The 25,488-nt window shown below is 36.4% G+C and overlaps 2 protein-coding genes across 5 annotated transcripts; both read right to left on the bottom strand.

The window, feature by feature from the left end:
• Nucleotides 1-1,094: 1,094 nt before the first annotated feature.
• On the bottom strand, nt 1,095-13,456 carry LOC148842748 (fe-S cluster assembly factor HCF101, chloroplastic-like). 3 transcript variants are annotated; one of them, XM_088957820.1, is made up of 16 exons: nt 13,265-13,456; nt 13,032-13,172; nt 12,479-12,621; nt 12,292-12,342; nt 11,798-11,953; nt 11,432-11,575; nt 11,207-11,349; nt 9,756-9,825; nt 9,344-9,439; nt 9,069-9,158; nt 8,889-8,942; nt 7,776-7,899; nt 7,489-7,613; nt 4,644-4,766; nt 4,052-4,120; nt 1,095-1,309 (listed from the first exon to the last, which is right to left on the bottom strand). In XM_088957820.1, the coding sequence occupies exons 1-16, from the start codon at nt 13,332-13,334 to the stop codon at nt 1,301-1,303; spliced, it is 1,608 nt and encodes a 535-aa protein (XP_088813946.1). In that variant the 5' UTR covers nt 13,335-13,456; the 3' UTR covers nt 1,095-1,300. The 3 variants fall into 3 exon arrangements, with proteins under 3 accessions (XP_088813946.1, XP_088813945.1, XP_088813944.1); XM_088957819.1 differs by lacking the exon at nt 1,095-1,309 and adding an exon at nt 3,836-3,975; XM_088957818.1 differs by lacking the exon at nt 1,095-1,309 and having other exon boundaries at nt 3,836-4,120.
• A 2,914-nt stretch (nt 13,457-16,370) lies between these two features.
• On the bottom strand, nt 16,371-25,143 carry LOC148842747 (VIN3-like protein 1). Of its 2 annotated transcripts, XM_088959865.1 has the most exons (7): nt 24,951-25,143; nt 24,739-24,794; nt 23,475-23,556; nt 19,043-19,219; nt 18,565-18,930; nt 18,003-18,313; nt 16,371-17,907 (listed from the first exon to the last, which is right to left on the bottom strand). In XM_088959865.1, coding segments are annotated over exons 4-7 (1,872 nt in total). In that variant the 5' UTR covers nt 19,045-19,219; nt 23,475-23,556; nt 24,739-24,794; nt 24,951-25,143; the 3' UTR covers nt 16,371-16,714. The 2 variants fall into 2 exon arrangements, with proteins under 2 accessions (XP_088815991.1, XP_088815990.1); XM_088959864.1 differs by having other exon boundaries at nt 18,565-19,219; nt 24,951-25,093.
• Nucleotides 25,144-25,488: the final 345 nt, after the last annotated feature.

Raw genomic sequence — 25,488 nt, 5'->3', positions numbered from 1 at the left:
GTTTTGATTTCTGGAATTTGAATCTAGTAATTTAATTGTGGCATTGCATCTCTACAACTGTATTCCCCGTGAGTTATATAAATAGTGGCCTACATTAAGAAGTCCTAGAACCCCAGAAAAGTTCACATGAAATCTGGACCAGGGCAGAGGAGAGTAGGTTCAGAATTTAATTTAAAACCAAAAGGTGAAAAGGTTAAGCAAAGTAATGAGGGAGAGAATGAGATGGGACCTGACAACAGTCGGAGATATTGACATTCAAAGTGGAAACAATATTAATATTATAAAATGGCTCTCATTAATGGGGCGGTTCTTTTCTTTTGGATTAGTTAATGGGAGAAGTTCTCTGAGACCAGAAAAGGTTTGAACAGTTGAATTTTAAATAACCTTCTCACTTATCCGTAGACATAGAATACAGATACACCAGGTGGGTCTGAGAAGATACATTCAGAAATCAGAATCCGTAGCTTTCAGAAAATTTTGACTTTGGGAAGGGTTTAGTATTTAGTATTTAATTCAAATTGAGGCGTACATGGAAATGGGCCCTTCATATCGGGCTGGAGGTTGTGTTGACTCGGTAACATCACTCGTCCTAAAGCTGGGTTTTACTTACTAGTTCTGGCTTGGGTTAGGGTGTACTCGATTATATGCCAATAGGCTACCCAGCATATTTTAGCAGGTTTAGCTCAGTTTTCATTTACATTCAATTCAAGGCAAGATACAAGACTACATACAATGCCTTCCTGGATTTGTGTAACAATATTGCACTTACAGATGATAATCATGTGCAGAGATTTCTTAGAAACAGATTAAAGATTTCACCCTTTGACACTTAAAAAACTGTATAGCTCACTTTTGATAGGACTGGATTGGTTCGTGTCAGGAACATCCATCATTCATTTGCAGAGTGCAGCATTCCTGGGGCTATACATTTGATGCGGATTTTATTCAAGCATTAAATAAATTTCTCCTGTGCTGCAACCATAAGGTTGTGGACTCATTCCTAGATTAGACATCCTTCCAAGTTTCAAGATCATATATTCCATTTTCAATCCTCGCGTTGCATAAGAAAATTAACAAAGAATCAGAACAGAATCTTTATGCTATACCATTAACAACTTGATTTATTAAATAAACAATATTTCTTGGTTACGTTCGAATGCTTACTATTAGGATGAGGGTACATTTTTTTATGAATCAGTATGAATGGGAGATCTCACTCGTAGCTTGAGCTTTAGTTTCTGCTTCCACTTTTGTGTAACTTTGATCAATAGCATCTCTCATATTCAATTTTCACATGAAGCTATAAGGCCTGTAATAGTAAAGATGAAACTTATAGCATAAACTACAATAAGAGAGAGAGAGAGAGAGAGAGAGAGAGAGAGAGAGAGCTATACCATAGTTTTTTAGACTAGTTTCCTAGTTTTATAATATGAAAAACTGACTTTTGGCTAGTTTCCTAGTTTTATATACCATTCAGCATGTATGTTAGCTGAAAAATAGCAATTCTCTTTATTAAGAACATTAGATTTCCTCTAAAAATGTGGAAAGTCATCACATCTAAAAGATAAAAATCTTTTACATATATTAATTTCATTATTTTCAAAAATAATACTACTATAATAAGTATTTAATAGAGGAAATTCATATTAATTAGCAGCTAAAGAAGATTATTAACTTTATATGATAAACATTCAAGTTGGAAAGTAAAATAGAAAAAAAACAAGGATGGAGTTTCTGTTTTATTTAATTAGAGAGAGAATAGGAAAAAAGAACTTTATTATTCTATTGTTTCTTTCCCCTTTCTTTCTTTTTTTCTTTTCTTTCTTTCTTTTTCTCTTCTCAAAACCCTTTGCTCTTTTAAATTTCAATAGTAAAACATTAAAACAAAATATAATTGATATATATAGCATATAATAAAATGTATTAACACATACATTAATAAGATACACCAATATAAATGATATTATAAAAGGTACCCGCCTTGTCATTTTTGTCGCCTAGGCGAGCGCTTAATCGCATAAAAAGGCGCCTGATTGCTAAAAGTCAAGGCGTTTGGGCGAGGCACCCAGCCAATGGCGCCTAATCGCCTAGGCGACGCCTTGACAACTATGAGCTATACCCAATTATTTGACAAATTGTTTATGAATCAAAAGGTGAAACTTACCAGTCTTGCTTTGTCTTGGGAAATTAACCATATAGGCTACATTTTTTACTTGGGCAATTGATTGAGACATTTAGCGAGAATAGGCAAGATTTTCACATGATTTTCATGAAATTAAAGAAAATATACAATAAATTTTTTACAGACAAATTTGGGCTTTCGACTAGTACATGAGCCTTAAATAGATAAATTTATATGACACTTGAATGCTGAAGAAATAACCATTTGAAAACACTAGGGGTGAAAGACAGGAGTTCCTTGTCAAAGAGCCCTAGAGCAGGTGCGTAATCAGTAATGGGTGTACAACATTGTACTCACATGCTCACATAGATTTGCATTGGTTATAAATGATTTAAGTTGCACTAATGATATTTGGTGTATGATTTTTCCCAAAAATAGTAATACAAGAACGAAATAACAATTAAAACTGATGGAAAACCACTATCTAAAGCATCCATTCATTATCTAGATTCAAGTATCCGTAATGAAGAAACATTAAAAATAATGCTTCACATCTCGGGGTGCAATTTGAACAGGCTTGGGCTAGGCATTTATTAAAATTTGAATGGACCCAGTGCAGGACCCAGGCTAATGCACTGTAGATTCTTCAAATCAGCTACCTGATTTGCATCCAGTCATATCCAATTAACAAATAATGAGGTACGAATATGCTTCTAGAGTGTTGCAAGATGCCCATAGTACACGAGTTGAGGATGAAGTTACAAAAGACAGCATTAAGATCAACCAAGCAGGGCAAATTGGAAATCAAGAGAACTCCATATGATAAAACCTTCTTAGATATAGAGATGGGTGGGAAAATTAGGAAGAACAAATAAAGAACATATTTATAACAATTCGATGGTGGGCCTTAGCACAACCGTAGGGTTTCTCCATTGTGACCTGGGTGGCCAGGGTTTGAATCTTGGAAACGGGCCTCTTTGTGTACCTGCAGGGGTAAGGCTATGTACATCTGTCCATCCCCAGACCCCACACTGGCGGGAGAACCTCATGCACTGGGCTGCCCTTTATTTACTAAAACATATCAGAGGAGGAACCAATGGCTGAACCCAGATTTAGATGCTGGCAGGATTTTCTAAGTTTATAGCTCCTAATTTTTTAACCAGATATTATTATTTATTAGAAAATCTGCAATTAGTAGTTTCCTTTTTTGTTTAGGAAAATATTAAAGTCAACTACCATTTTTATGTGTTTCTATTTTCTGAATTTTTATTCTTAGGAGTTTCCAGGATTCTAATTACGACTTGGGAATCAGCTCCAGTTTTAGTAATTGTAAATTTTCTAAGCTTTGAGGAGTTCTATATAGAAATACAAATCCTTCCAGAATAGCAAAATTGAATAAGAATGGAATGCGAATTGATTGAGATAGTTTTTTTCTTATATATTTAATCTTTCTTCTCTTCTTGAAACGTGATTCTTCTTTTATTTTCCTTTTTTTTTTATTTTCTACTAGTTCTCTTCTACTAGAAGAAAACCAGCAACTATTCTCTGGAATTTCCCATAAATTCAGAGCATACTTTATTGGAATTTGAAGCAAGACTACCCATCGACATTGCCTTTAATCTACCAGCCTCTACATTAGTTGGTTTTCTCATGCACCAAAGAGCACCTGTCAGAGGAACTGATATGGTGCAAGCATACTTTGAGAGGACAAGAGCAGACTAAAATTCCACTGGTTGAATTAGTGAGAAAAGACTAAGCATCATCCATCTAACAGAAGATGTGGACTGAGTCAAAACATGATGAATGATTCAACTCAATTAATTCTACTATGGCTTCCAAGAAAATTGTCTAACCTGCATACATAAGCCATCACTGTACTATAGAAACCCATTTTCTGTCTATAAATTTAGCATTGATGGGGGCCTTTACCTGTGCAGGAGCTGGTTTGCAAACATGAACTAGTCGCTCCATGGTTTGCAATTGATCATAGGGAGCAATCTACAGAACAACATAAAAATGTTCAAGTTACTAAATTGATGAGAAAATGCCAAGATCACAAATGCTAAAGTTAGTGGGACATGGTGAATGTTTTGTATATTGAATTATCTATCCTTTTTTTTTATTTGTTTCCAACCAAGGCTTCATAACCATTGGAGGTATCTTGAGGTCAGCATAAAAATTAGCATACGCTGATGCTTTATGCAATGACATACTGGCAATTAATTATGATCCTATTGAAGGGTAAAGTGGCATGAAGAAGCTTGTTTTGTACCAGGGTTGGATATTGATTTAACCCTATGATACCCAGATACCTGTTCAAGGGTGCAGCATCATGTCAGATACTTCAGCTTTCAATGTAAGTTTCATATCTGATACTGTACCCAGCTGTGTCCTTGCCATACCAGGGAAACATAGATGTAACCCCAGCCCCTATGCATGATATTTTGCTGAGTACATTTATATGACAGGATACACGCATCACATAAATTCCTTTTCTGACCCCCAATAAGTATAAAATCACCTGCATAAATCCATCCGGCCATGTTATGGAAACAGCATAATTTCCCATTGGCCGGATATCTTCTGGCTCAATATCTTCAGGAACATCAGTATATTGCAGTTTTTGCTCCCCAGTCCACTCATCCTGATACAAAAAAAAAAAAAAAAAAAAGAATCACAACTAAAACAAAAATAAGAAAAAATATGTTCTCACATACAAAACAAATAGCTAAATTCAAACAAAAACAACTTTAGATTTACGAATACCTAGTTAATATACAAATATAAGCATTACTTTCTTGGACTTTGGAGCCATCGAGACTCAAATGCTGTATATAACATGATACTACTTCCTGATCATGTAGGCATCGTTCAAAGTATTGATACTCTTGATATGCAAAAATTGTGTACCAACTACCAAGAGTTTCATTCAATGGAAACCCTTTGTTTTTTGACTTTTTTGGATGGTAGTTTGTCAGTGGTGATGTCACATCACCTATTTAAGTTTGAAATGGTTGCAATCACCCACTTATTGATATTTAGCGTATCAGTGGGTTCACAACCAGTACATATTGTATGATACACACTGATACATATCGATACTTCAAACCTTGCATATTAGGTTGAGTTTACCTCTAGTAGTACAAAGTGAAATACATAGATAGCACTTAGTTATGCAGTTTACTTGATCAAAGTAGCAAGGATTGGTATCAATATGTTGAAAAGCAATTCCTGATCCATTACAGAAATAACGGGGAACTTGGTTTGAAGAACAATAATCATGCATTAACAATATAAGATATGTATTGTATTATCTTGCAATTTTAGGTACAATATTGATAATTTTGCATCATTATCCACCACAATATGTTAATTGTAAATCTATAATGTAATCATTTTTTATCAGCAAAGATGATTTTATTAAGAAAAATGAGATGAGAATTAGTACAGAAATTGAGTAGCCTTGGCAACCCCTTAGACTTTAAAATTTCCACCTAAGATTTTGCTTTACAGCCTTACAACTAAGCCCAAAAAAATGTTCCATATTAGCCCCTTGCTTCACTAGCTGGTCCGCAAACCCATTTGCTGCTCTTGGAGTCCACTGAAATAATAACTGCATGTCCTTGGTAATGTGATTAAGTTTCTTGATCTCATTTCTGAATACCCATGGAGTCTTTCCATTCTGCTTCAGCCAGCTTATAATTACTTTGGAATCACCTTCTACAACCAGATTTCTCACACCTATTTCCATGGCTTTTTGTATTCCAAAGACCACTGCTTTTAGTTCAGCTGTAATGGAGTCTCCCCATTCAATAGGACCAGAATATAGCCCCACTACTTTCCCATGTCATCTCTTATGACCCCACCAATTCCAGCCACACCTGGGTTGCCAAAGCTGCTCCCATCAAAGTTTAATTTGAGAATCAGGAGGATCCCCATTTCTTAAAACCTTCTACTTTGCTGATGACGAGGATGCTACAGACCTCCAGTTCCTGATTATATCATCCGCAATAAAGTCTGAGAATAATCCCATAGATTTTACCCATGAGATCACTTTTATCATAATCCCTTCTATCAGTAATTCCTTACACCTTTTCTTTCCTTAAAAAATTCTCAAATTTCTTTCCTCCCATAACATCCAAAGCACTGTTGCCGTGTGCATCTCCACAGAGTTCTTCCTCTTCTTTTTGGCCACCTGAAAGTGGAGGCGTCAAACAATCTTCCCAAGCTCACCGGGTATCCCACCTGCATCCAAAGAGAGAAAAGAACCATTCCGAATGCAGCTAGCAACAGGACAGGAAACAAAAATATGATGAGCAGTTTCACCATTTGATTCACACAAGCAGCACCAATTGGGTGAAAGGCACCATCCAGGCCTCTTCCTCTGCATCAGATCACAGGTGTTAATTGTACCATGGTAAACCTCCCAACAGAAAACAGCCACTTTGGGGGGAATAGGACAACACCAAACTTCTTGGACTAGGAATTGTACCCCAGGTTGAGGATAGGTCAAGGTTTTGAAAAAGGGCGCACAACTGAAAGCTCCAAAGGGATTAGGAGTCCAGAGTCTAGTATCTTGCTTAGTAAGATCAATAAATACCCCGTCAAGCAGCTGAATAATAGAAGACACCAAATCCAGCTCCGAATCTCTCACATTTCTATGAAGACCCAGATTCCAAGCAAAACCAAATTGTGAAGGAGAAGGGGAAAGGAAATCAGCAACCAGTTTGCCCTTAAGATAGGACAGGGCATATATTGAGGGGAATAAGGTCTTTAAAGAAGAGTCACCCACCCACACATCTTTCCAAAATTTAACTTTGTTACATGAATTGAGATCAAACCTGACATGATTGAGGAGCAAAGGAAGGAGTTTGTGAGTCGTTTTCCAAGGTGAAGCACTAACACTCCAGCATCCCAACCATTCTCTGAGAGCCCATGTATACTAGTCACAATCTTGTGCCACAACCTGTTTGTTTCGTGTGGGAACCTCCATAACCACTTTCATAGTAGAGCCTCATTCCTTTCCTTAAATCTATAACGTAATCATGCATACAAATATGTTGTCTCTACAAAAGATGTAGAAGACACCAATTTGTAACTTCAGGAAATCAGTCCCTTTCTTTCTGCAACTATCATGTCATAATTATATCATCGTCATTATCATTGTTATTATCTCTACCATAAAAAAATATATTGTGGATTCATTCAGTATTTACATGTTCTGTATATGAGAACTGGGGGGAGGGTTGAAAAGTGCCATGAGACCAATTTAAGTCCTTGACAAAGGCAGAAAATAAAGTATTTCATGTAAGTATAACCGTATAACTAAGAATGCTAGATTAATGTTAAAGGTCAAGTTCACATACAATACTCTGGGAAGACTGGTCATTTCGTCTCACAGTAGCAGGATGCAGGAAGAACTCTTCGTCTGAATCTGGTACCTTCACCCGGATTGCTTTGATAGATTTATCATATGTTACAGCTGTTGATACTGAAAAAAGAAAATAGGGAAACAAAAATGAGGATGAACATGAACGCTGAATGAAGTCAATGAACCTCTTGATCATTATAAGCAGCATAAACACAATATCAATCAATACCAATTTATAGTTACTATCTTCCTTCAAACTTTTCCCATTATCTGTTTGTTTACCTTGTTGGCGAATTTTTGCACACTGCTGGACAACACAAACTCCAAGCTCCTGAAATGTTCTAGCAACTTCACCTTGAGGGTCAGCTACTACTTCAGGCATCCCACTATCTCCAGAAGCAGATAGCTGGTAAAATAAATGTTAGGTCAAAAGATAATTGTTTGAATTAACAAAACATTAATCACAAAGCACTTTCAGACATGGAAAATGTATTACTGTTTAATAACATTCAGTTTTTATTGGAGAACAAACCAGGCCTCAATAAGCCACACTTGTATCCCAACAAGGAAAATGGATAAAAGTGGATAAAAGTAAGGAAATATTTACAAGGGTTGTAACTAATAAATGATGGAGCCAAAACAGAAAAATAAAGGAGATAGTGTAAGGAAACAATCAAACTGAAGATCTTTATCCAAATAATTTTCCAAGAAAATATTGACAAAGGAAAAACATATGCTGCTGGAAAGACATGATACCGAAAGAGCTTTGACCAGTCAAAACCCTCCCATGAATTTTGATAAATACCACCTGATTGGTTACCACTTTTTGATATCGGTTGATTGGTTACAAGTTTTTCTGATATCAAGTTGAACCCATTAATAAAGACCCGCCATAAAAGAAATTTTGTTCTGGAAAATTGAGCTCTAAGCAGGCAGGAAAAGAGGGAAATGAAACAGAGAGAAAAAAAAGAAAAAAATATATATTTAGTAGTTTTTTGCAAAGAGTTAAACTCTAAGATGAAGGAATTTTAGATTGGTTCTTTAACATGTACCCAGTGATACATGGATTGGATGGTCATAATGGAAGTTCAAGGCCAGCTCAGTTAAAAATAAGAATTCATAGAATAAGGTAATGCCCACTCAACGAAACGAATTCAATTAAACAATGAGTACCTTAGAAATACATGAGTATAAAGTGTGATTAATAAAAAGAACTATCAGATATCAATGATATGTAATGCAAATAAAATGAATGATGATGATCATCATCATCATCTAAGCCTTATCCCAACTATATGGGATCGACTACATGAATCCTGTTTCACCTTTCCATTATGCTTAATACCAAAACAACATCTTCATTTAGTAAGAACAGAAGAAACCTCATGCACATACAGTTGGTCTAATGGGAAGATCAAATAGATGTGGGATTCCAAATTGCTGAACAACCTGCATATACATGGGTGGATTCATTAGAGTTCATCTGAATCTTGATGTCATATTATTCACCTAGAGCATTTAAAGATTGGTAAAGAACATTGGTTCATGATACAAACTCTGCAATAAGTTACATGCCTGAGAACCTGAGCCCCTACCAAATGGGTAGTAGCGTTTCCCATCAGCATCAAAGTGGCACATATTTTCAACAACAGCAACACATGGCACCTGGAGAACACACACAAGAAAGCATTTTCGAGAAGTATGAAAATATGGAAAATAGTATATAAAATGTACCTTCCAAGAGCATTGTTTTACATGTTGATAATTGCATTTTTTTTAATTGATACATAGAAAATAATAGATATATTAATGGGAAACAGGTAATTGATTCTTACATATAAATTGCTCACCTTAAGCTTAGAAAACATGCGGACTCCTTTCGCAACATCAATGAATGCTAGTTTTTGAGGGGTAGTAACAATCACAGCAGCGGTCAAAGGGACAACCTGGGAAGTTGAACTTCTAAGTCAAAATGTAGGAAGCATCAAGAAGAAGAAAGCTCAAGGAAGATGGTTGTTATTACAACCAACATAAATATGTAGATCACAGAATTTTACTAGAATCAACAAAAATAAATATTTTCTCTCTATTTATGGCCATATTTAATTCCATGCAAGTTAAAAAAGGATAATGCAAGTGCCGTTGACAACTCTTGACTACTCAAATGCATCAAACCCTATGAAGATGGTTCTTGAAGTATTTAACTATAATACTAATAGTTTTTTTTTATGTCAAACAAAATGAAATTATGAGAAGTAAGACCTGGCACAGAGTGAGTTGGATATCTCCAGTCCCAGGAGGCATATCAATAACAAGATAGTCTAACTCTCCCCTGCACAGTCACCAGAAACTGCGTATTAGCATGTTAAAATTTTGGGAAAAATAAACTCCAAAAAGCTGAAATTCATTGTTGAGTATTAGCTAACCACAAATGGGACACACTACTATGAGTATTTTTCTAAATTTATTTGAACTGTGACTTCTGAATCCCAGGAGTAGGATTTCAAAAACACACACTTGAGATATCAGAATACCAGAAGTTTCTTAAAATCTAGTTGATGGAGCACCAGGGTGTGGCAAGCCAAGCACTTGCCCAGTTATTAGGGCTGTCAATGCCTCAATGGGTCGGGTTGGACCCGAAAGACCTGAACCAATTGGGTCGGTTCTGGTTCCTGATATATTGTCCCGATTCTTATCAGCTAGGAACCGGTTCCACCAAGTCCCAAACCAACTCATACCCAACCCTATATATATATATATAATATTATATATAATATTTTCAGTAGGCTTATTATAATCAGGTCAGACCCAATTGTCCCAAGAACGATCAGTTTGGTTCCAGGTCTAAAATTACAGACCCTATCAGGTCCGGTTCAGTTCCAGGTCCTTACTATTTCTTATCAGGTCAGTTCCAGTTCTACCTGGACCCGGCCCAGACCCAACCCATTGACAGCCCTACCAGTTATTAATGCTTGCCCAGGAATCAGGCTTGAACTTGAGGCACAAGGGCAAGAATATTATACTCAAAATTAAAAAGAAGAAAAAGAAAACAAAGCTGCACAGAAGACCATCTACAGCACCCGTTAGAAGTAGTTACAAGTTTAAGGGTAGAAGAGCTAGGGCAGACCAAAAAGGGACTTGGGTGGAAGTAGTAAGAAATGATTAAGTGTTCATAATTTGAAAGATATGACACTTAACAGAACAGGATGGTGAAACAGGATTCATGTAGCCAACCACATATAGTTGGGACAAGGCTTAGATGATAATGATGATGAAAAAGAAAACACTGTGGAGCATATAGAACCCTCCCATAGGTTCCAATTTGTCTGTTGGTTGGTTTGGCTTGGGAGGGTTAGCAAAATGGACAATAAACAGGTTTAATACGAACATAAGTGGGCTTATTTATTATGACAATAGCATTTCATAATATAGGATTTTATGTGGATTTAGCTAGCAACTGTAAGTAATTTGGTTTTGGAAATTAGATGCAAGTAGGAGTATAAACCATTGTAGTAATTTCAAGACAACATAAAAATGATTGGTTAATTCATGCTTCATAAAAGTTGCATGTCATTATAGTTTCACGAAGTTGTAAGTCAAACTTTGATATAAAATAATAAAGTTAAACTAATGAATTTTTACAACTTGGAAAAAAAAAATAGATGATATTTCTTTTTCACTTCAATATGGGTGTCTGTAAAGAAACAACATACCATTCAGAAGTAGTTAGTAGTTGGTTGATGACCCCAGAAACCATTGGACCTCTCATTATTGCACGTCCTTGTCCAGCAAACCCAAAAGATACCAACTTCACACCCAAGTATTCTGTGGGAATTATGCTTCTCTTCTCTGGGTTCTGAAGGCAGCTTGTTCAGAGTCATTACCATAGAATCTTATGTACAATGAATTTAACATCAACAAAACACGAGAAAAATTACCATTTCTAACAGACGGTTTTCAGGGGAAACCATTGTTGGTAAGCTTGGCCCATAGACATCAGCATCAAAGATGCCAACTCTAGCACCCATACCAGCCAAAGTATATGCAAGATTTACAGCAACAGTTGATTTTCCCACACCTCCCTGAACAGCTTCAAATAATTCCGTAGCAATAAATATGGAAACCAGATATATATATATATATATAAAGGGCACATCATTCAAAAAGGAATGAAATGATAGGAATCTGCTTGCCCCATGACCACTTTCACTTGTTCAACACAGAAGTTAAATGTCATAAAAACCCCAAATCAAAGCATACAGAAAAAATAGAACCTAACAAGCTACAGCTTGGGAACACACTACCTTGCAACTTGAAACTGCAACAATATTAGAAATAGTTTGCAGGCCAATTGGAAGTTGCCCTTCAAAAACAGGTCTTGCAGGTTGTGCTGACATAGTTATATTAACCTTTTTAACCCAAGGAAGCATTGCCACCACCTCATTTGCCTTCTGTTCAAACTGCAACACATTGAATCTTGTTAATATTGTGTTGAACAAAACCTCTTACTGAAACGACCTAGGGATTAATCTAATAAAAGAAAAATGGGGGAGAAAGAAAATGTGTTCAAAACAAATTAAAGTTAGATGCTGTAACCAGAAGCCCTTATAGATATATCTAATCGCAGAACAAGATATAACATTTGGATTAAAAGAAAATAAGGAAAGAATTTAAGAATAAAAATGTAGATGTTCTTCCACAAGTTCCCATAATTAGTAATGGAAAGAAGAAAAAAACATCTACCATTTGAAACAAACAGCAGTTCTTGATCAAACAGTGGTGGTTGTATGTCAATTACCATGTCCTTGATTGGACATGCTGGTGTAGTAAGCTCCAAACGAAATGAAACCTGAAACATGAAAACTTAGAATTTTTAGTGAAAACAATATCTCCCATGTGCAAAGGTGGAAAATATTAGCATTTGAAAACAACACTAGTTAGAATAAAATTATGAAAGTTTTACACTATTCACGTTCCTTATTTACCTCACCCAAGGTCTCATTGATATGCAGATCTTTCACAAACCCACACGATACAATATCTGTCCCAAAATCTGGATCAATGATCTGGGATAAGACTGCCAATACATCATTCTCAGCAGTGCCAATAGATACTGTGGAAGCATCAGCTACAAAACGACAAAGAACAGTGAGAAATTATAGACATAAAACAAAATTATACAGACAATGAAAATTTGCCAAGACAACAAGTAAAATACAGTAATAGATTAACTAGAGGATAATAGCCACCGTAAATAGTTGGGATTAAAGCCAATTTGAGTTGAATAACTCGAGGATAATGGTAAAGTTTTGGTGGAAACTGGCGAGACGAGCCCCCAAGGGCGCCCTGTCGCCTTGACAACCATGCTGAACTGAAAGTGTTAATCCTCATTTGATTTACTTTGTTGAACTAGTATAGACTATGCACCATACAACAGTAGATTAACTACACATATTCAACACGTCGTGCAAATTAGCGATCTGGGTTTTGTTATGACTCAAGGACGGAATCTTGGTTTCCTTTGGAGGTAGAAATCACCTTTAACAGAAGCAGCTCTAGTGGTAACTGTGCTTGAAATAGACTGACTACGCAACAGCCATACAAATCCTTCATGTCTTTGAGATGAAATGGAACAATTAACGGTGGAAATATCGAACGATTTCTTTGGTGAAAGAAATCCTACAGAAGTTTCAGAAAAGAAGAAAGGTAAGTTGTAAGTAACTTAAGTGACAATGTGGACACCGAGCACAGCAGAACAAGAAAATAAATACCTCGATTTAATGACGATGTTGTGCTTAGTAATGTGATATTGGACAAGGATGGAGCCTGAAGAAGTTGCATTTGTTGTCTAAACTCTGAACCTGTGCAGAGAGAGAGAGAGAGATGGAATAGCCGAATAATTTGAGAGTCGTGGTCTGAAACTGCGAGCCTTTGAACCTCGGAGAGTTATCTTGTCAGACAATCATTCAAATCGAATCACCTTATATCACATGGTAATATTAATTGAAACTACTGAAATACCCTCCTATTTTAGGAAATTACGAAAAACGAAGTATGTTTTCAAACTTATTGCGGGGGCATCTTTGCGATGTGACAAAACTTTTACACGTTGGACTCGAAGGCTTTATACTCGGGTATAGGGCTGGCAATGGGTCGGTTCTATCCGGTTGACCGAACCGAATCGGTTATATTGGTTTTGGTTTTATTGTTATTTAAGGGTTAGTTTGGAAGGAGTATAAATATAAATATACAATGTAAATTCATACAAAATAATATAAAATACAAGGCTTTGCATTCTATATATTTGTATTTGCTTTTTTTCCAAACTGAATTACTTATTTTATCCCGATCAATAATTGGGTAGACTCTAGTTCTTGCTTGTTTCAAATTGATTCAGGCCCGAGCCAATTATTTTATTAAAAATATATAAAAGTTTTTTTTTTATTTTTTTTGTAATTTTTATTATGTTTCTTGTCTGAAAGGATAAACTTGATAGACAATATAAGACTTTGTTAAAAAATGGATTATTAACATATAAATAATTTACTGTTTTAAAACATTTTGATTAAAGTTATATTATCAAAAATCATATTTTAAATTATTATTTATATAAAAAATTATATATCTCAAATATAATCGGGTCTATTGGGTCGAACTTGACTATCCCGATTATTAATCGGGATGGTTTCAAGTCTATGATTTGTCCCAATAAAGTAATCAGTTCGATACTGGTACAAGCTGTACCGAATCAGGCCCGATCAATTGACATTCCTATTCGGGTAGCCAAGTCCACAAGAATGCTAAGAGATGTTGAGATTGATTATGTTGGAACATGTGCGGGACATAGATCATGTTAAAACATGTTGGAACTACAACTCATTGATTATAATATAAAAGCTTTGGGTGAGGAGGGTTTATTTTGAAAAAGAAGAAAGAAAAATAAATATTAAGTGCCCACATGGATAGCCTATAATATATCTATGGTAAAAAATCCAGAGAGCCCAAATCAGTTATTAGTCAGTCATTTCAAGGGTTGTCGGCTCCAGCCTCTTTTAATTGTTTATGTAGAGTGTTTCAAAGCAGTTGAACCAGCTTAACTGAATTTTCAGTTCCGTGTTTCTAAACAGGCCCTAAAAATCAAAAATAAAAAAATAAAAAAAAATACATATACAACCAATAATATATTTTTTGTTTGTTTTTTAAGGTTGCGTTTGGAAACAATGCAAATGGAGTATAGGTCCTGGTTCAGGGTAAATTTGCACTCTATTTCACTTTTGCTTATCTGGCAACACTACATTCATACATTTAATACTATTCGGCTCGGCTCGGCTCGAATCCACCCCTACCAGAAAAGACAAGAACCACAACAAAACCCCACCATCATACATCTAAACTCAAAAGCCATAACCATCTTACAAACTACAACCTTTGATCTGCTAAAATACTAATGCCTTCTTACAGTTTTCTTGATCTTCAACAACTTCTTGTTTGGTCCAATCCCAAAGAGACTCCCTTTTAGTCTGACAAAAGTCTGTGAAATCAACATATTTCTGTGTTTTCTTTGTTTTTAAGTCTTCTATGCTGCAACAATCTTCCTGGATTACATCAGGCAAGAAGAGTTCTTGTTTAAACAATTATAAATAAATAACGAAGAATTTCCAGAAAAAAAAATATCACAACTCCAGTCTCCAAAATACAAATTTACTTTCTGAGTTCACCAATAAATACAAATACAAAGTTTCTTGAATAAATAACTTCAAGGTTCAAAGATTCTTTTTTTAATTTTTGGCAATTAATATACGCCTAAGATATACCAAGAGAAGATAAAATAATTAAAACATAGATAGATAATGGTAGGGAAACCTTAATAATCTAATAAAAATACACCAATAACACAAATTTTGGAGCTCCATTGGCTACAGATAAGGTATAAACACATAAAAAATTACATACTTCAACAATGTGAGGTAATAGTAATACATTGCAATCTGCAATTTAAACAAGAGACAATTGTAATTTATACTTGTATGAACTTTCTGATATAAATTGGAATGATTAGTGTATCCAAAAATGAATAACGTATTATATAAATGAATGGTAAATCTATTTGAATGTCACTGCCATCGTCATTCAAAGCCTCATCCTAACTCTATGGGATTGAGATCGGTTACACGAATCCTATTTCACCATTATTTCACATTTTCACTATTTTGTATGTCATATCTATGATTAAATTACAAGTGGTTTAATCATTTTTTGCTACTTCAGCGCATGTCTTTTTTGATCTAATACGTACCATGGCCCTTTAATTACCCCTTCAACTTGTAAGTTGTAACAAAGCACTTCAATACTAAGTTCCAATTGATATCTTCATTTCAGTCAAGCATATTCGGATGTTGGCATTTTTTCTTTTCCGTGTACTTATGTTTTGTTAATAGATTCCGGAATGCAACAGCTCACTTGTCGGCATGGTGTTTGTGTTCCAACCTAAATTGGACGCAATAACACATCTCCCATGAAACAGGATTCAAGTATAAACATGGTGTTTGTGTTCCAACCTAAAATACTTTAGATTCAAACACCATGGAGATGCAAGGATACACCGATACGATACACCACAAACTTTGTGGGAGAAGATTGAGGTCGCTTGACGCTTCATAATACATGAAGCAGAGACTTCTTTCTGTGCTTAATCCTCTCCATGAGCCCGTGATTGAAGGACAAGTGCGTCTTCATCTCCCCGTGTGATAACAGAGAGTAATATTAGAAGATCAGGCCACCTTTATAACATGCATCTATCTGATTTTGATAGCTCAATCCTTCATAAAAAAGAGTGGCCCGTTATGGGGAATATATAAATATATCTCTAATGCAAAGTATATCAACTCCCCATAATCCATTAATATACTAATCTGTGAATAAGTTAATAAGAGTCAAAGAGCAAGAATAACAGGATCTGAGTCCCATATGATTGAAATAATTCCACTGCTTCAATTTGTCAATGAGCGTGGGAAACAATACAGAGCACCTTCTCCAAAACAAAATCTCTGGTTCAAGGCCCTCTTTCGTGAATATCAAATGAACCAATCATCCCGGCAGGCAGCAAACACAAAATCTCCAGCTTGACAGACTTCCCCCAGTTAATATGATAGCTTCCTAAGATCAGCATAAAATGCCTGTACATAGAGAAACAATGGCATCCATTTAGTTGTTCCCTTGATTCAGTGCCAAAGCTTACTACAGAAACCATTACGTGGCCTCTTGCTGGAAATGATATCTAGAAAGGAGTCAACCAACTGCCCTGCTAAGCAACTTGGGTCATCAATCAGAGTCTGAATAAAGGTGTTTACCACCCTACGCTCCTGCTCAGTTGATCTAAGGCTAAACCAAGTCAGGAATTTCATCCTGAACTCATGTTCAATGTGACCCCCACATTCTAACCATCGGATGATCTTTACACAGTACTCATAGCTCCCATCGAAGTGATTAGACCTACTAGAGAATTGTAATGGTGAAACATTAATTAGAGTGCTATCACAGTCGTTTGTCTCTTCATTTGCACTAGGTTTCTGCTTCCTAGACAACTCCGTTCGGGACTCAACAGCATGCACTTCTCTAATGGGCGTAACTGCCCATGTCTGAGAATCACCACTTCCGTTTGATCCAGCTTGTCTATTCTTCTCTTCCCCTCGAGAAATGACATCGTCATCAACCTCGACAATCCGCTCAGAAGTGCAACCAATATCTTCCTCCCTGGAGAACTCCAATGGTGGAGTTAGATCTGCATTTAGATCGGGCACTGAGACAACATTCAAATCAAGCGCTCGTGGAGCAAATGGGGGTTGATCTTCTTCAAAAATTTCAGGTTTCACTGTAGTGTTTCCACCACAGCATCCTTCCATATCTGCGCTGCAAAACCCATCAAGGCAACCATCTTCTTGTGCCCAAGCAAGCCGTAAGATCTTTCCAAGGTCTCGAACTTTGAAATCAGAAGATCCAGTTGCCATTGTCATCTTTGGCTCTCTCTTGGCACTAGATGAGCTTCCTTCCACATGCAAATTCTCATTCTTACAATCCATGGCTGCTGTTGAATCAGTACTCTTGTGGATTATCTCCACACTTTTGGTAAAAATCTTTGCCTCTGAATGACCCCAATCACCAGTCTCTGTATATGATACTATTCGAAAAGCATATTCTGTGCAGGGCTGCAGATTTGATATCAGAATTCTTCTCTGAGCTCTTGGAAAGACACAAATAGGCTCTTTGGGATGTGACTCCTCTCTACTCTTGCAGTACCAGAGCTTGTAGCCCTTAATAGCATCTGATATGGAGGACAGTTCTTTCAATACAATAACAACAGATGAAGATGTAACTTCTTCAAACTGAAACCTGCAAGCAGCAGGAAGCGAATCCTCTGGCAATGAAAACAAAGAAAGAGGTTTATTCTTTCAGTCAAAATGTGTTGAATCAATTCAATGGAAAAAGGGTTGAGTAGCCGAGGAACCTCACCTCTATCACGTGGTTTAGCATTAGATATGGTGTTTAGCCATGCATCTGCCTTTTCAATTGCAAGTGAGCAAAGCTTCTGCACATCGCCAGCAACTGAAAGCCTGCTAACAATGCCCCGTGCCATCTTGGCTGAAACTCCGCTCACTGGCCCAACCTCCTTTTCAAGCTTGACCTTAGCATCTCCTACAATTTCGAGTAGTTCTTTAAACCTGCAAGTTCCATCTAGGAGACGGTTACTCAAGGATATCCTGTAGCAGAGAACATCTACACGCCGGGCATCTTTTGCTATTATCAACTGCTTCTTCCAAGATCTGCAGGAAATACTCAAATCAAAGCAACAAAATCAGTCCAGAGGAGACAAAATCTATTGTTAAGTTGAAATCACCAATAATTGATCTTTTGCTTATTTACTTAGCAATACTCCTGTATTAATCCAATAAATAATCAGACCACAAGTGCACGCTTGCCTGATGCTTTACCTTTTTATTATTAAAGGGGGAAAAATAAGAAAGATTCACCAAATTTAGCAAGGAAAACAATACACAGCAGAGAAATTACTCACCCTAGTATCCCTGTGACTTTGCCACAAGAAGCACAACAGTAGCTCCCATCCAATTGCATCAGCTGTCCAAGGTTTACAACACCTACCTTTTGGCGTTGGAGAGCACACTCAATGTGGCAAGATAATCCACATGAATCACCTTTACCAGATTCAGATGCACAGACCAACCAAAGACTAGGGTCCTTGTTGTCATCAAACAGGTGACAAATACAGCAAGAGCACCTCTTACAAAACGTATCATCTATGGATAAGACAGCTCTACATGCAGAGTTTTTACAGATCCAAGTGCTTGAACATGTAACGTCTGATGAAAGCTCTGTAGCCGGTGGGAGTCGAACAGGATTTTCACCCTTCCTTGGTTGCTTCCTAGAGAGAAGGGCATGATTGTTGGTCAACGTTAACTGACTAGAAGTTTTTCGTGGTTCCTGATTCTTAAATCCTTTATTATTTGTCTTGATAAGGTGTTCATTCATTTTACATTTTGATGATGCAGAGTGTTTCTTCTCTTTATGAAAGCATGTTTGAAGCAATTCCTTCTTTACCCCCAACTTGAGATATGCATGAAGTAGTTCCTGACCTCCTGGGACATCACTTGAGTGTCCCTTTTTCTCTGGGGTACTTTGAGCACTAGAAGAAAGGCTTTGTATGCCAAACACTGGAAACAAAACAAGGTGAACAAGATAGTCAGTAGGTGTAGAAACAACAAAAATTAGTCAAAGAATCTGAGATAAATTATTAAAGACATGAACAAGTTCAGAAATTCAGTACACTCAAGAAAGAAAACCACAGAAATTAGATGCCAGAAATGTTTCTGTGAGTATGAATAGGATAGAGATATCTGCTTAATGTAAAGAAAGGAAACACCAAGAATAACAAGGGGCTGACAAGAAAACACTGGGAGGTAACATGAAGAAGATATTGGAACAAGTTGATCTGCATATCAGAAGGATTACAACCTACTGGAACCAAAATATGCTGTGATTCAAGAAATGTTAAAATTAGCCAGCAGTTATGGCAAAAAAACAGCTGGATACGGTATCAGTGACGAAATTTACACTAAAAATTGAAGTATCTAACATGATACAGAACCCTTGTACAAGCATCGAGGGTATAATAGTTATCCAGTAATTAGCTCAGATTTTTTGTTTATCCATATGTATATATAGGCATAGGTCTGATGTGCATAATAAAATATTGATTGATATATAAAATATAGGGAGCAGGCCTGATTAGTTAGGTTGCTTAAAAATGACGGCTGAATCACCAAAGAATCTTCCACATGGTAAACTGAAAAGCCCAAAACCATTCCCACATGGCCAAAATAAATCCCTTCTTTGGTCAAGATTAATGTCAAAATATTAAAACATTCAGTGGCCAGTATTATTTGTGAACATTAATAAAAGCTTGGGTACAGGGTTGATGTGGACTAGAGAGTTGAACAGGTGGACAATCCACAGTGCCCTGTTGATGGACAGCTCAGATTGGCCACATCATCCCTTCGGCCATCACATGGCAGAAATGTGGCAGGTCATGTAGGAAATCCCCCTAGATCAAAAGCAGCCCATGTTCCTCTCCTCACTGTGTATTCAATTAAAATTTTCAGCCCAAAACATCTTTCCAGGTCCACAACATAAGCCCACTTTATTGGTTAAATTAAAAAAAAAAAAAAAAAAACTAAAACTTTGAAACAAGATGTTTTCTGGGGGAACCTTTGTATCAAGCCTTTTTTACATTCATGGTTTTTTATTCATTTTCATTAGCAAAGAATGAGAAATTTATAAGCTATGCTCCTCTCCTCAAGTTCCTCTCCCATACGAAATGCTTATATCATAGTTATATATCTAATTTGTGAAGCCAAGTGTCACTTTTTAAGACCTATGCATTGCCAAATTTAATTAAATTTCAGACATATGCAGATCTTTAATTGTACAATTTGTTAAAAATAGTGTTTAAAATATTTTAGAAATGTTAATCCTGTGGAGAATTGTAGATGCAATATCTGGTGTCATCATATCAGGTACTATCACATCCAACACCAACATGCTAGGGATGTACAGGCATTAAGAAATCATAGTCTAATGATATTAGTTTTAAACACCACTTTAGCCCCAAGGATGAAAATTCCGCAATGTATCAGCTCATACATATCATACCAGTGATCCACCGATACACTATTGTAGGCATTGTTTCAGGGTTTGACCTGTTTCATGGGGTAGACAGGCCTTATACCAACCCCCCCCCACTTCCCCCCGAACAGGTACGAAAAAATAAATAAATAAAAATAAAGCATACAGACTGATACACCCTTGCATATCAGTCTGTATCGATATTTAGAACTTTGTTTGGCCCAATTTCTTAGAACCTTAGCCCAAGCCTATCTCTACATCCTAAAAACAAGTTTTCAGAATGTAGTGGCAAGTAGCTTGACCTACAATGGCTAATCGATCCAGGCACTAGCAGAGACCATGGTGGATTCTATCATGTACTGCAGAAGTAGCTTTGTAGTGGCTGATGATTTGGGTCAACCCTATCCAGGTCCACCTACAGAGCAGCCGATAGCCTGATACCTGATACACTGTAGGAAAAACCTTACAAAGCTTCTTTACCCTACAGGTCATACAACTCACTTCCAAACCCTCATCCTCAATATTTCTTAATTTGAAGCTTAATTGAGCCAAGAAATATGCTTATAGTTTCACATTACCATTTCATATGAATATCTCGTAAGAAGAAACCACCTGAGAATCCCAATCAAGATTTTACGTTGTGCCACACCCTTCTAGCTAACCATATCTTATGTAATTACTGGAGAAATGACTCAATGATATGAAACATATGTTGCGTCATTACACTGCCAGTCCCAAAGCCCAGATAAAGGAGGGTTAAATCAGGTTGGTAGCCGGCATGAAAACTTTTGACAAATTCTCATGGTTATGGATCCTAAGTTTCCCTTTCATCATCATTGCCCAAGTTTAGTATGGGCAAGGGTATGTTAGGGTGATTAACAATGGATATGGCACTGAACAGAACAGAATTGCAAAAAGGATTCACGTATCCATCTATAGGCGGCTTCTCAAATTTTGCAACATTCATGTCCTTCGGCTTGACCACAATCTCAACAAAATCAAACCACAAGGTGCAAGTGTTTATGATATTCTTCTTACAAATGACAAAGGAATATATCCCAGAATGAATGAGGAGTATCAAAGCAAAACATTTTTTATCAGTAACCTGTAACCATATTGAATTCAAGTATAAAAGTGATCAATTACAATTTAAAAGCCATAGTCAGGTCACAATAGCTGATAAAGAGAAAGAAAAGAAATGAAAATACATAGGCATCCCATAGAGATGCTGCATCTTGTAAATTCCAATAGCATTATTGACAAGATTAATAATGATTGAAAATTTATTGACTGAATTAATGTTATAATATTTTGTATATCCATATTGAAAAAATTATTAGTGATCAAAAGAGTGGAATACAAACAAAGGCTGCCCCATAAACAAGAGGACCCCACTCAAAAGGAAATTAGGAATATCAAAGCAGAAAAAAACGAAACAAGAAATCTAATCTAGAACAGAAGAAGCAGAAATAACATCCTCCCCACTCCACTCCAAGCCAAGCTATCTATCAAAAAGTTGGACAACCTCAGAATATTTGAACAATCTGTTTACTATGGAAGTCAACACTCTAGCCTCTTTGATGTGATGACATATCAACCAGTAATCAAGTGAGAATACCCTCAATCTCTACTCTTTTACTACCCAAAGAGAACAGAAGTCTAAGGCCAGAGTGAAGGGCCAAGAATTCCCATGACAGAAGAACCATGCCAACTTGGGCAAAAGGAAAGCATGCTAATATTACCCTTGCTGACCCATAAATGCTCCACCAACACTAGAGATTCCTTTTCCAAGGGAACATCCATCAAAGCATTGACCCAAATTAAAATACAAAAGTATTATATATAAAACGAATTTGAAGCAAAAGTATGGGTGTGAAAGCAAAAACACATATGGATCATACCAAAGTTCCTCAAGCATTCAACAATTCAAACATGTAAAGCTTCCAATCTGTTATTTATCTCCTAGTTGAATTACTTCAAGTAGCTGGTGTGATCTTAAACATCTTCAATTCCCAATCCTAAGGCATTGGTCCTTCACCTCCAATAAAGGACCCTTAAGGGAATCCCAAATGAGTTCATGAGAGGAATCAGATAGTAGTTGTATTTTTTTCATAAGGGATATTTAGTTGTAATATTACTTCTTTAGTTAAACCATTACAAAAGTGTAAACATGTAAAGGCATATTTAGAAAAGACGCACACATTTTTAAAGGAGCTGTGCCTGGGTTCAGGAGTAGAACATGACTTAAAATGCACCACTCCCATGCACCTAGGTGTAAACATTGCAACTTCATAAAACCAAAGGCGCACAATGACTAAAATAGGATTATACTTTATTAATTAAAAGTTAAGACCAAATAATATATCTGTGTGTGAATGCACAATTAGGAGTTTACACAAGTGAACAGACTTTATGGACACTTAAACAGAAGATAAAAGAATATATATATATATATATATATATATATCATGACTAAACATCTCAAATTACATCATAGAATGACTAAACATCTCAAATTGCATCATAGAATGACTAAACATCTCAAATTGCATCATAGAGTCACAACAAGCAACCTACAGTCACCTTGCAGTAACTACATCTTAGGCATTTGAATTTATCATTACTTTAAACATTTAACATGTGGTCTTCTGCTCAATGTCTTAAACAATAATTTTCATCTTTCTTAATCTTCAATTATTAACCATCAAGTACTATAGTGCAATCAAAACAAAAGAATGAAGAAATTTGGTAAAGAAAAAGGTTTAAGAAAAATAAAGGTCATACCTTTGGCAAGCACTTTGTCTTCCGAATCCATTCCTCAAAGTAAGCAAGGAATTCAAGTCATCACCACTATGACAGTCAACCACTGTAAGATGCCACGGAACTTAAATTTTGTTAACTGAAACATATGTACTTTCTCAAGATAAAAATAAGTAGCTCTTTGGCTGAAACATATGTACTTCTGTATAACAGGCTTAACTAATAAATGGCCGTGGTTAAATGAATAAAGCAGGTCAAAATGAATGATGTATTTACATGTTTTATATTTAAGCACATAAAAGAAACAATTCGTAGTCATGGGAAGACCTATAAGAGGAACCTTGTACACATTAAAATAGCACCAAACTAACTGTTCATAATCGGATTAATAAAAACAAATCAGCAAGAGCTTTAGGATTTAATGCCCAAAGAAAGGAACTTAATCATATTAAACTGCAACGCTAATATCAAATAAGCAATAAAAATAAATAAGCAAAGGTATATTTTCCCCCTGCAGAAACTCCTGCGAGAAATATCTCATCGTGATGAAAAATCAGGTGCAATTTTGCTTTTGGACTCTACAATATGCACGAAAATAACAAGGAGATACAAGAAAATGCATGATTGGATTTCTATACCAAGAAGTATTAGGACTCTCGCAGAAAGGGTGTTGTTTAAATAAAAAAGGATGCAATCCGGTACATTATTCAGATAAAAAATATCCTCCTGCAGTTCTACTCAACGAAGCTAAGCTCAAATCTGCTCAACAAAATGGTCGGCCACACAAATCCAGCCCAGTAAAACCCCTTGAACATGGGAAAAAATCCTTCTTTTACAGACAGCTCTAAATTAGGTGGCCATTATTTGCAGCCACTAATGATCAATTTCACCATATCATTAAAATGTCAACGAAGCAACCCATTTCCAGTGGGAAGACGAACAACCTAAATATAATCAGTTAGATTAAATAAAAAACGAGCAAATGATGGATTAGACAATGCAACAAGTCCTAGCTTCAAAAGGACAGAAAGATCCCAAAACCACAACGACAACAACGAAGAAAACGACCACTACAAAGTACAAACACCACCACCAAACAACAAAATCATGTAACAAAACAAGATAAGCTTTAAACAATGAAATAACACAGAAGCACCGTATTTGAACATCGACAACGGCTAAAAGCAACAAATTTCAAAAGAGATATAGAACAGCAACGGAGAAAGAACAAGCAAGAAACCAAAAAGAAAAGAAAAGAATTAATGGAACAAGGATCTACAAGAGGTACCTTGGAGGATGCCACAACGCAAACGGCAAGCCGGGGGCGTTCCGATCGATCAAACCCTAAAAGAATGACTTCGATTATTTATCGAAAACAAAAGAAAGGTGTCTTTTTTTATCGAGGGTCAAGCCTTGGACCCTCCTTTCTCTCTCGTTATGGAAAAGAAAATAAGAATAAGAAAAAATAATAAAGAAATCAATGAATAAAATAAGATTTACGTCAGTGGAACGGAAGACGAGATAGTCGACGGTCAGTGGTCACATGGATTGATGGCGCCAGAGCGGCGACGTGACCGAACTGGTTTTGGGTTGTTGCGGCGTTTGGAATGGACAAGTGAGAGAGAGAGAGAGAGCTGCCTGGCGACTGGCGTTGGGCTATGGTTGGAGTTTATAGCACAATCCGGTCAGACCCAAAGATTCGAAGGAGGACGTACGTCGCCAGCTTAACGAAAAGTTGTGAAATGTGATCTCATGGCCATTTTGGTAATTCTACTCCTTCTTCGTAGAAAGGTCAAAATGTCTAGTTTTCCTGCGTTTTTCTCTTCCTAAACTCTACACTCTACACTGCCAACCGCTGTACGTAGTTGATGAGAAGTAAATCTGTTCATGGGGCGGGTGGCCCGACGGATCGGACCGGCCTCCAAACGGGTTTGAATATGTTTATAGGCCCGTGAACTTAAATTTGGGCCAAAAAGCCCAGCTCACAATAAATTCGAGTCAGGCTCAAGTTTTGTCAAAATAGCCTGGCCCAACCTAA

Source organism: Nelumbo lutea, chromosome 8, assembly GCF_056320005.1.
Source record: "Nelumbo lutea isolate HS-2025 chromosome 8, American lotus-T2T, whole genome shotgun sequence".
Taxonomy (NCBI): Eukaryota; Viridiplantae; Streptophyta; class Magnoliopsida; order Proteales; family Nelumbonaceae; genus Nelumbo; species Nelumbo lutea.
Note: the sequence above shows the minus strand (reverse complement) of the source record. Positions and strands in the feature narration are given on the sequence as shown.